The sequence below is a fragment of the Nannobrachium achirus genome (genome assembly GCF_963921795.1).
Source record: "Nannobrachium achirus genome assembly, chromosome: 19".
Classification (NCBI taxonomy): Eukaryota; Metazoa; Chordata; class Actinopteri; order Myctophiformes; family Myctophidae; genus Nannobrachium; species Nannobrachium achirus.
Window position 1 is genome coordinate 42,576,746 of NC_137826.1, and position 12,541 is coordinate 42,589,286.

At 41.2% G+C, this 12,541-nt stretch overlaps 1 protein-coding gene across 8 annotated transcripts in view; it reads right to left on the reverse strand.

Moving 5' to 3' along the window:
- gabrg2 (gamma-aminobutyric acid type A receptor subunit gamma2) overlaps positions 1-12,541 on the reverse strand; it is a gene marked incomplete at both ends in the record, with an annotated part of 108,837 nt that overhangs the window by 62,273 nt on the left and 34,023 nt on the right. For all 8 annotated transcript variants that reach the window (XM_080748362.1, XM_080748364.1, XM_080748366.1 and 5 more), the window contains 2 exons: positions 6,473-6,555; positions 10,576-10,796. In XM_080748362.1, coding sequence (XP_080604488.1) covers positions 6,473-6,555; positions 10,576-10,796 — 304 coding nt within the window. The remainder of the gene's footprint in view (positions 1-6,472; positions 6,556-10,575; positions 10,797-12,541) is intronic.

Below are 12,541 nucleotides of genomic sequence, written 5' to 3' on the forward strand. Positions count from 1 at the left end.
AGTGACTAAATATGTATTTTTATACACAATAAGCCCATTCCCAAGATGCATTGCAATCTTTCATGGGCAGATGTGACTTATGGGGTCTAGTAGTGTTAATGTAAATATTATTAAAGAAATTCCCGGCTTATTGTGTCTAAAAAGACACATTTAGCCACTTGTGCGCATGCTAAAACTAAAGAAAGCAGTAAATGAAAACATTTCAACACTCACCTTTCCTTTTCTCTAATTACAATCTAAAATATGAACCCTTGTTGTAAAAAAAATAAAAGATTGTCATTTAAGATTTAAAATGAATCACAATAAAAATGAGTGTGTATTAGATTTGATTGACTTTGTTGAAAACTATTAGGATAATATGCTCAATGCCTACATATCACACTAAACAAATCACAGTGGGAGTCTGATGCATCCAGGTGTGATGCTGTAAGAAGAGCCTGGTGGATTTTATGCCATTGAACTTCTTTTTGGATGACAGAATTAAGACATTATTAATCCATGAAAAATATACCCTGTGGCTATTCAATTATTTTTGTTCTACTCGGCACATTATGTTGCTAGAAACTTAGATTGGCAATTAGGTTACTTATTACTGTGACTGGATAAATAAAAGAAAAAGTTAGAACCTCTACAGTCAGCAAGTGGGGTTCTAAATTTAAATGATCTCCAGAGAAGTCCATTTTGATTTCAGTGACGTGGGAACAAATGAGAACAAAACAATAGAATTTAGAGATGGGATTTATGGCTCTTTGAAGTGAGCCGGATCTCTGGAATCCTTTCCTTTCAAAGAACCGCTCAAAAGACTAATTTTAGATACTAGTTACTTTGTAGATTTTGATTAGAATTACAAATCAATTCAACCCTATATACATAACGGCCATATGCATATATACATTTCTGCCATTTGAAAATAGCCGATCTACAAGCTCACAATGCGTCGCAGTAGATGATCGCTATTTTCAAATGATTTGTCTACATTTTATTAACACTTATGTTGCTATGATTTTTTCTCTTCAATGTCCCACGTTGCCATGGTTACCATAGACTTCCATGTAATTGCGCAATTGTGTAAAAAGTGCACGCCCATGCCGCGTGTGTGCACAATCTTCACAGCTTTCAAACAAAAAAATCCGCTTGGAAATCCGTTCAGGCATTCATGATTTATGGGCCATTATGTATTCTTCAGATGTAAACAAACATGGCTGCCATGTTTGAAAGAATGGGTTGGTATTAGCCTTACATTAAGTCGCTCCTGTAGAAGTTTCTGCATTGATGACGTATAGGCTACAGGAGCGTCTTACAGCATAGACAGACAGGTCCGGAGTATGGTCTGCAAAACTGCTACTGCGGCTCTACACATGCACACATGCGAGACATATCTTCCGTACAAGTTCTGCAAGGTTTTTGCGACTTGTCCGGTAGCCTTGTTTAATGTATTAGTCCGTATTGTTAAATAAAATGAGTTTTTACCAAGTGTACAACTTTTCCTCGTTTGCTACAACGTTAGCTGCAACAGCGCCCGTTGGTGGCTGGAAGCATTATTGTGCATTCTTCCGTATACACTTACGTCATGTCCTTGTATGAGCGAATGGGGGAATGGATGAACGTCACGTGATATGTGCAGCCATCTTTAACCAAACCAGAGATGCTAGATTTGGAAAAGACACACACTTGGTAAAAACTCATTTTATTTAACAATACGGACTAATACATTAAACAAGGCTACCGGACAAGTCGCAAAAACCTTGCAGAACTTGTACGGAAGATATGTCTCGCATGTGTGCATGTGTAGAGCCGCAGTAGCAGTTTTGCAGACCATACTCCGGACCTGTCTGTCTATGCTGTAAGACGCTCCTGTAGCCTATACGTCATCAATGCAGAAACTTCTACAGGTGCGACTTAATGTAAGGCTAGGTTGGTATGGGGGTTAAACATGCAATTTCGCGATCGCGATCATGCCTAATACATTTTTTTTTTCAAAAACGGCCCAAACTCGGGAAACTCGGGGTTGGCACAGCGTTGGTACCAATACAAACTCGGGAAACTCGGGGTTGGCACCAGATGTGTTAATTGGAAAACCTGTGAAATGGGACATTCTGCATACTAAGTACTTACTATTGGTAGCCTACTTTAAGTAATTTTTGATACCAATACCTTTGTTCATTAGTACTCAAGTACATTTTTTATTCCAGACTTATACTGCAAACCGGATCCCATTGTTCATTTCAAAGAGCCATTCAAAAGACTCGATTCGTTCGCGAACGTCCCACCTCTAATAGAATTGAATTCAATTCCAAGCAGATCTACGGGGCACCTTTTAGCGTGTGTGTAGAGAGAGGGCTTCTGGGTAATCAGAGTAGCCTGGCGGGGCTTGACGTCATCTGCGTTCACTCACTCATTCCTTCCACAGTATAACGTCTGGACTTCCGGGGATTGGCAGCGAGTATACTGATTATTCTCTGATCGGGGCCAATCAGTGACTGCTTCCGCACAACGAACGTAGTCTTTCCTGACAACAAGTGAAAAGCTTTCCCTGATTGGTCCATGTGTAGACGGTGGCGTAGATGCATGCTGCAGCATTTTCAAAACAACAATGGCTGCCCTCGTGATGCAACAAGTGTAACAGTTAACGCTCTAACAATAAAACAAGCAATAAGTGCAGTTATTTCAGAGTTGGAATCAATTACAACAATTAAAAAGTAACACGGGGATGCGCTAGCGGAGTTCATCGGCCGAAAAAACTTGTTTGTTTGCCGTTCTTCCGACTAGCTGAGAGATGTTTTGCTACGCTGGTTGGTTAGAGGATTCTGTCTGTCAAGGCAAGTACTCCCGCCCACTTTTCAAGCTGCCAATAGGCCGAAGGCCAGACGTTATACTGTAGAAGGAATGAGTGAGTGAACGCAGATGACGTCGGGCCCCATCAGGCTATAATCAGAGAGTCACCGCGTTCGAACCTCGGCTCACCCTGCCGCCTACGCATCAGAGTGTCCATTAAAACCCTAACAGCTCCCCACAGAGCGCTCATCAAAAAGCCATCTCGGATAAGTCATCTGCTGGGGTGAATGCAGAAAATGTGTTCATTTCCCCTCCCCCTAGGAGGATGCTATACTCCCATTTACCCCTATTGTTTGCAACCAGAGAGCCATAAAGTGAGTTGGTTTACGTAAAGCACATCGACTTTTCCCTGTTGCACGCTTTACCGTAATGATTTGTTTCTTTCTTTCTTTTGTTTGTTTGTTTTTGTTTGCTTTTTAATTGAAGTGATCTCTGACACCCAGTAATGTTGGGCCTCAGATGCACTGAGGATGGCAGGCATGCCATGCCCATTACCCACATTAAGCCTCGCTGGCCGGTGAGCCAATCAAGCATTCTGCCCTCTTTATTCTGCCAATGCGTCTAGGAATCATTAGCGTCTTGATGATCTGCTGTTAAAACAATGCTGCTGCAGGGGAAATTTCAAAAAGCAGATTTGGGTACTGCTAACTGTGTGGTTAATTGTAATGCACAAACAAAAAGGACGTCTAAATAGTTTGGGTAATCACGCAAAAAATGACCCATGAGGAAGGAGTCAACGATAAATGAAGCTATTCGCTGCTTTTGGAATATGTCATGTGATTGCGGAGAGTTCGTCAGGGAGTTGAATGTGTTCCCATCAACCCTAAACAAACAAAAGCATCCTGTCGTGAATTTCGTTCCAATTGTAACAAAGAAATATATAAATAATAATACTTCTCTGATGGTGTGCAAGGACGGACACAGCAAGAGCTAAAGCCTTTGTGTGAAGTATTGTATTAAAAACGAGCCATCCTTTTGGGCCGCAAGAGGCACGATTCTCGGCGTGTCGCGCGTGCTGAGGAAATTATGTCAGACGGTGAATTGCTGCGTCCTGCGGATCTCCGAGATTGAGCTCAACTGACACATCAACTGATTTTCAAGAGTGCTGAAAACATCTGCGCTTTTCATCCATTTTTAAATGGCATTTCTCTGTCCTGTTTTTGGGCCCACCATTTCCCTTTCTCTTTGTAGTTGCACTGCAGCTATTTAGGAAGCATTCTCTCTGGAGAATATCCAGTGGTGCCTTGCCCTGTAGCTTCTTGGCAAAGCTCATTAGCATAAATGAACCCTTTTAATCCACTCCTCACAAGGAAGAATGGCTCCCTGTGGCTCTGTCGCAGTCTTAAACAACTTCAGAATAATACTGGCCAAGCTGGAGGTAGGTGGATATCATGACTTTGACTTTGACAAACAAACACATTCTCCTTTTTTCCATTTCCAATTTACTGTAGCCCAGGGGTCTTCAACGTTTTCAGGCCAAGGACCCCTTAGTTGAGAGAGAGATGAAGCAGGGACCCCCACAACGTTTTCATAGTCATTGTTTAACAGCACAATCATCAGTGTATTTTGGATTCATGTCAATTTGTGTTTTCAGATTTTTAACCACTTGAACCGTCAATACTTAATAAACTTGACCTTTTACTCTGTACTTAGTCTGCTCTTTTCCCTCTCTACACCAAAGCTCTTTGCCGAAAATAGCCGAGCGCGAGGCGTTGTGAGCTTGCAGATCTGCTATTTTTGGCTAAAGTCTCAGAATATGGACACTGGGGTTCAAGTGGTTAATATAAAAAAAGGAGGAAAAAAAACATTCTATCACTCAAAGATTTGGAGGACCCCCTGTAGTAACTCTGAGGACCCCCTGGGGGTCCCCCCCTGTTGAAGACCCATGCTGTAGACAATGATTTATATTATTTATATTTGACTCATTTTTTCCGCCCCAATTTAGTCATCATGCCAACAAATTCCCTCCCCACACATGTCTGCGTTGTCACCGCTATGGTACCCTGCTGGCTCACCTGCCAGTGAGGAAGTAGCACCTCGGTCTTGCTGCTCCTGTTCAACATGCCCCGCTGACAGGCGCCAACCCCCGCCTCCCCGCCCTGCTTCCTTCCCCTGACACGGCCCCGTTGTGTTCGCATAGACGCTCCGTCAAACTGGATACCCATTGAATTGGAACCCCGAGACTCGTAAACAGACACTTTCACAAAATGGATACAACTGAATCAATTCGTCCAAGGTGATCTAATTGTTTCAGTTACACGATCTTCAATATCTCTGCCCGACGACAACAACAAACGATCCAACACTCACGGCCTCTGGTTTTAGAGTGATGAACTAGCACAATCGCACCTCTAATTACCCGGCGCAGCGTTTTTTTTTTTTTTAGCTGTTCTCTCTTTCCACGCAGACCTAAAGATTCCTAAACATTTCCTGATGTGGATATGTCGGTAATATTCTTCTAGTGTTTGACTAATGACAGCATTATCTAAACAGGAAACAATAATAATAAAACTTCACACGTCCTGCCTCGGCAAGACAGTAGATTCTCAGTGGATTGGCAGAACATTAAGCATTAATCATCTATTTTTGCTACTTTTATTACCTTCTGTGACATCGAAGTTTAAATCTACCCATGAAGGTGGATTCTGCTTTTCAATGGGAATGGAGTGCATGGTTTCCTACCATTTGGGAGTTTCTGAGAAAATACACTCCTTTCTCCATAAAAATTAGAAAGGCAGGGAAAATATGCATTAAAGGCCAGTGTTTTTTGTGGCGAGTTGTCCCTTTTCATTAGGTTCAGCTTTTTATTCCATTAGTGGGCAGCTTACTCATTCTGCTGCTGCGTTAAACCTCTGAACCTATCAATTGGACTGCCGATAAACATTAAAAAACATTACCACACTCCAACTCAATCTGTTTGTTTTGATGAAGACTTTAAGTGTATGTAATTCCTTTTAATATGATCCAGTTAAAAATCTCACTCCTCAGTACCTCAGTGACTGTAACCCTAGTAGAAACGGACACAACCAATCATAGACAATTTCCCAGAGGTGTGGCCTCCCCAGATACTTGACAAAACCTTTATTTAAAATGGTAAATTCAACATAATCGGGGACAAGCCTAATGAGCGAAAAAAGGCAAGATTTCTGTACAATAGCGCCTATAATGATGACCACAGCTCTGTGCGTGCGTGCGTGCGTGCGTGCTTGCGTGTGTGTGTGTGTGTGTTTGTGTGTTTGTGTGTGTGTGTTTGCCGACCAACTCGGCAACATCAAGAAGACAGCTGCAATGCACTAACGCGCTCGTTGAAGGGAATCCACCCAGACCTCTACCGCAGCCACATCAGGCCAGGAGTTCAAGACAAGTTCACCAGTTGCCCGAAAATCTGCCTGTCAAGGATCGGCTTAAATGCACTTCAAAGTGCCTGCCACAAAGCAAAGCAAAAGGACCCCAAACTCTAAACTCCTCCTATGATCCTCGCGAGCAAAGAACTAGCCATCTTGTGTGCGTGATTGTGTGTTTGTGTGGGCGTGTGTGCGTGCACGTGTGCATGTGCGAGGGCATATGTGAGATAGATGGAGTCAGTGAGAGAGAGAAAGGGAGAGGAGGTATAATCAAAGCATATGGCGAGACTTACAGCTTGAAAACTCCAGGGGACACGAGTGCTCATCCATTGGGAAGTTGTTCAGTTTAAGCTGGCACTCTGCGTCGATGGTCAGCCTGAAAACACAAAGACAGTACTGTATCCACTGAGCCAATTCTGTATTATTACCCACTTAAACCATTCAGAACTGTAAAGCCTATACATCGTTATACCTTTCAATCCGGGGAAAGCATCCGTGTCATAATACCTTTCAATCCGGGGAAAGCATCCGTGTCATTTGAGATTTTAGCTATATAGAAACATAGGTTTTTCAGAAAGCTGTTAGGATTTATGAGGCATTTCATTGCTCTCAGGAAGAAACCTCTTATCTCCTTTGTTTTTTTTCGTAAATTAACGTTTTTTTCCCCTGTCTACACCGAATATCTTCACCAAAAAGTTTCATTTTGAGAGTACAGATTTACTAATGTCTATTCTTACCAAAATTAATGTTCCTCCCAGAATAGGCATGCTTGGGGTTCAAGTGGTTAAACAACATATGAAAAAAATACGTCAGCAATAACGATTTTGTGCGGTTACTATCTAACACGCAACATATAATCGATGCTATTTGGGGGAGCAAAAATCCATTAAGATTGATCGTCGCCTTACATTGCTCCCCTAGGACATGCATTATTAATTAATGTTCCAATTAATGGCATTTTCTGTTTTCTACAACGGCTTCACACTCCAGGACACTCGAAGTCATTAGACTCCCCCCTTAATGAGAATGTGACCTTAACTGACTTTACCCATCCGTGCGCTCTGCTACTGTCATGTATCATTGTGCTGTGAAACAGAGCGGCCATGCTAATTAACCGTTGGTTGGACTCCAAGTTCCTTAGCAAACTAATGAAGTTGTTCTGTGAGGGAGAACATCCATCACGGCTTGATTGAGTCTCTTACAGTTCTCTACGTTATTGTTATTGATGATGCAGACTGTATCGTCTTGTTTATTATTTCGTCGTACGACGGCGCGTCGCGCCGAAAACGGACCGGTCTGCAAACTAATGACTGGTCGCGCCTAGGGATGGGACAATATGAAAATGTCATATCACGATTATTGTGACAAAAGAAATCAAAATCCATTATCCTGGGGCGGAACATTTGCCAAAAAATAGCCGATCTACAAGCTCACAACGCGTCACAGCGTGACGCGTTGTGAGCTTGTAGATCGGCTATTTTTTGGCAAAGAGATTTGTTACAGTAGCTTTTACCAATTATGATAGTCAGTCACTCATATCTGATAAATCCTGTTTCTAGCGAAAATGTAACTAATTCTGCGACAATAACATTAGCGTTTTCTCACCAGCAGTTGATTCTTCATATCCATATGAGTCAAACCGCTTAGATCATATGTTTGTGTTTGGAACACAGTTCTTATATGACGCGATATGAAAAAGGTCTATGGCAGGGGTTTTCAAAGTGGGTGACGGGGCACCCTGGGGTGCTGCGATGGCAGTCCAGGGGTGCCGCGAGATCATTTGATAATATTTGGAATTTATTTGGATACTTTGGACAAAAAATATTGAGTATCATTTTAAACTTGAAGTACAATTTTCAGTCAGTTCTAACCAAAATGGCTATTATCTCAACGTTTTCCTCGAAACATAATCACTAAAATATCGTCTATGTTGGGCAGAAACCTCATATCTCAAAGTTTCAAATCTTTTGGTAAAGTAAAGCTCTGCTTCATCATACAAGACTGTCGCACAAAACTAGTGAAAACAGACGATCTACAAGCACCTCCCGATGCGAGGCGTTGTGTGCTTGTAGATCTGCTGTTTTCACTAGTTTAGTACATTTTATAGAAACGGTTTTGGACATATAGGGTTTCCACCCGACAACAACGATATGCTATAAATATAAGGTGCTGGGAGTGAAAATTATAATGTAAGGGTGCCTCGGTCGGATTAAAACAAATATTTATGGGGTGCCCAGAGACAAAAAAGTTTGGGAACCCCTGGTCTATGGGAATTCAGAATGGTGGGAAAAAAGCGTGAACCGGGTAGGATGTGTAAATTACGTCAGACTTTACTGCTCTATAATAATAATAATAAGAAGAAGAAAGACCTCTGTAAAATGAGGTATTTTGGCTAAACAATCATTTTCACAGACTGGAACAGCTAATTAGGAATATTGGTTTCCGTAAAAAGGCTAATAATAAAACCACGACCCCCATCACCCCCGGTTATTTGTGTGACCCTTTACAACCTTGCCCTGGGTTGAGGTCAAAGGGGCTGAACCTCGAGGCAATTAGTATATTGCACTTCTACAAATAAATGCCAAAGCTATACATTTAGAAATCTCAGGAGAAACCAGAAAGAGGTGTGTGTGTGTGTGTGTGTGTGTGTGTGTGTGTGTGTGTGTGTGTGTGTGTGTGTGTGTGTGTGTGTGTGTGTGTGTGTGTGTGTGTGTGTGTGTGTGTGTGTGTGTGTGTGTGTGTGTGTGTGTGTGTGTGTGTGTGTGTGTGTGTGTGTGTGTGTGTGTGTGCGCGCCATAGGAAGGCTATAGCAGTCAGCATGACTAGTCACCTGGGCGGCTAATGGGCCTCCTAATGAAGATGATACATCTTGTGAGACGTGGCTAAACAGTTAATTAGCCTGGCTGTGAAGTATTTTTGCACCAATTGCATTATTTAGCAATTGGTGCAGGGCAGGTTTTTCTGTCAGTGTCAGTGCCTCTACCTCTAACCTTTATTTAACCTGGTTAGGTGTTACCCTGGTTACCAGTTAACACTGGCGGTGTGATGATGCAGGAACACACATCTATATCTCAGCATGTGTTCTAGTCAAGTGTCTCTCAAACGTTCAAATTTCAAGCTCTCTCCTTAACTCTGACAGTGTACAAATGGAACCAAATGAACCCGTTGGGGTTCATTTGGTTCCATTTGTACACTGTCAGAGTTACAGACTTGTATGAGTCCATTTAGACCACCTAAAGGAACCCACAAAGTCCTTTGAGAATTGACTTTGAGAACCACTGTTCTAGTCTGTATATGTCAGGGTCTTTATTTAATGTATTTGGGCTTGTTCTAGTCGTCTCTCAAGGCGGACTATCTCTAATACGGTCTTCAAAGGCTCCAGAGAGTCTAAAATATATTTTAGAAAGTCCATTTCCGCTATTATAATCTGTCTGGCCCCAGATTATTTAGCTGAACTACTGTCCCCCAAGGTTAATGTGAAAAAGCTTAGGTCCAACGAGGCTGTAAAACAAAAAAAGGTGATGGTGCTTTTGCAGCGGCACTGCGAAAGCTACTCTCTGGAATGACTTACCACTGTCAATAAAAAATGCTGAGTCAGTCGATTATTCTAAAACCCATTTGTTTCAGGAACATTTTTGGTTTGTAATGTTGTTTATTTCTATGTACTGTCTATTTATGCTGTTTGTAGGCCTATTGTTTCTGTTACTGATTTTAATGTGATGTTCTTGTTTTATTTCATTGAAGTTATTGTACAGCACCTTGTAACATTTGTTTTGTGAAAAACCTTTGACACAGATGCTTTCTAATTTTGAAGGTGTTAAAGGGATCCCTGGCTAATACGACAAATATGCCTTAATACATTATAATTGTCCTCTATAAATACAATGTAAAATTAAAAACACCTTAATAATTTTATTTCTTCAAGAAATAGCTAATCTTTCACTCAATAGGGGAAATGCCCGTCGCAAGTTGATGATGTCATAAATGTAATTTGTGATCTATCCCTATGTAATTTATGGCATGCATGTGCAAATAAAAACAAACGTAATGCCTATGGTTAATATGAGCATCAAATCAATATTTCAAATGTGTTTGTGTTTTGTTTTTTTGCACATGCATGCCATAAAAATGACACATGACATTTATGACATCAACTTGCGACAGGCATTTCCCCTATTGAGTGAAAGATTAGCTATTTCTAGAAGAAATAAAAAATTTAAGGTGTTTTTAATTTGACATTGTAGTTATAGAGGACAATTATAATGTATTAAGGCATATTTGTCGTATTAGCCTACTGTATATCTACTGTATACCAGGGCTTGTTTTATAGTGTGTATGCCAGGGTCTTAAAGATATCCTTCATGCCAGGGCCTTATAAGAATTCTTAATGTTTCACCTCAGCGTGTAGAGTATCCGGCCGTCGTTCCAAATACGGAGCATGCGATTGGGCGTGGTGATCCAGTGGGCGTCGGCCTTTTTGGAGTTCCGGAAGAAGGTGTCGGGGATCCAGATCTTGCCCACCATGTTGCTGTTGAGGCGTAGCACCTTCATCGTGCTGTTGAACCTTAACCTTCTGTCGTACCAGGTCTGGGCGAAGAAGATGTCGATGGTGTACTCCTGATGGAGGACAAAAACATGGCAGATGTTTAGCAATTTGTAGTTAAAGGGATATTCCACTTTCAAAAAAACTTTTGGTCATGTTATCGTCTAATCAGGCTTTTATGAACACCCTGAACAGATTTTAATTTGCTTCATTCAATATTTAGATATTTGTTGTAAATGTTATCAGGCCCTCCAGGCCCACTTCCTCTCCACATACACACCCATTGTAACATCAAACTCCAATTTAACCATGATAGATTCATTAAAAACACCCATTATTTTTTCTGTTGACTCATACTACCCACCTAATACGTGAGCAGGCTGTGTTTTTTCGATAACGTATTTCATTTATTTTTAATAATTTTTTCCATTTTCCCAAAGAATTATTACAAATAAATGAAAAAAAGTTATCGAAAAAACACGGCCTGTTCACGTATTAGGTGGGTAGTATGATGGGTGTTTTTAATGAATCTATCATGGTTAAAATGGAGTTTGATGTTACAATGGAAGTGTATGTGGAGCGGCTCTGGATCAAGCCTCCTGATAACATTTACTTCAAATATCTAAATATTGAATGAAGCAAATTAAAAACTGTTCAGGGTGTTCATAAAAGCCTGATTAGACGATAAAATGACCAAAAGTTTTTTTGAAAGTGAAATATCCCTTTAAGAAACTACACAACAAGACGTTATCTTTTTACGTAGCGTCATCTTAAATCCTATCAGTAACCTTTTAACCATATCATATTATATTTAACTTTTTCTGTGTGGTATATCCTCAATGGTTTATAACATATTCTTGAACCTTTGAACCTTGGTCATGTGAAGACATAGAACTGTGCGTCAACGTTTTATAAGGGTCCATTTGGTTCCACTGTCCGTTAAATTACTGTGCACAATTTGTGGAATTTGACCCACAAAGCCTGCTTGACTGTCAGAGCCTCAGGAGAAACCAGTAAAGTGTACTCAGAAGTGTACGCCATCTGTCTTAGCCATCTTTCTTGGCCATAATGGATTCTGTTTGTGCGATTCTCCTAACGGCATCATCTGGGATACAATCCCTTTTATGCCCATATATGGAGATCCCTACTAGAATCCTTTTATGCCCATATATGGAGGCTGGCAGTGTGCATAATAATGATTCTGATCCTCCTAATAGTTTGTGAGATTAGCTGTGAAAAAGTGAACATAGCGCACGCGCGAACACAGTGAAATGACTGAAACTGAAACTCTAAAAGCACTCTGAGAGTGTTAAACAATCTCTCAGCTATGGAAATTAGTTAACAGACGACAAAGGAACATTGAGTCTGAAATAATAATTCAGGGGCGCCTTTTCCCCAGTGCACAGCTTTCCTCAGCTGTGAAATCCTTTTGTCCTCGCTAAAGACCGTCGGAATGAGACCATCCCGATGCCCTCAACCTGAAAATTAAATTATTGTTCAGGTGGGCAATTTGCGAGCTCCTTTTGTTTGACTAAAGTATTATCAAACCTCGCAACCCACCCTTGCACTGCTTTGTCCTCAGTCCAACAAAAACTCTCCTGTTCAGCCCCTCCCAAGAACTGTGTTGCAAAGCACATAAGAAGGATCAAAGTCTTGTCAACAGAGGCACACGTAAAGGAGACGCATGATGGAGAGAGTAGTGTGATGAGAGAGGGGGAGAGAGAGAGAGAGCGCGCAACCTGTCAGTCTTTTTTATTTATTCTGTGATATTTATGGAGCGGTTCGGCCTGGCGGCTCACAATGAAGAACAGGGCAAGGA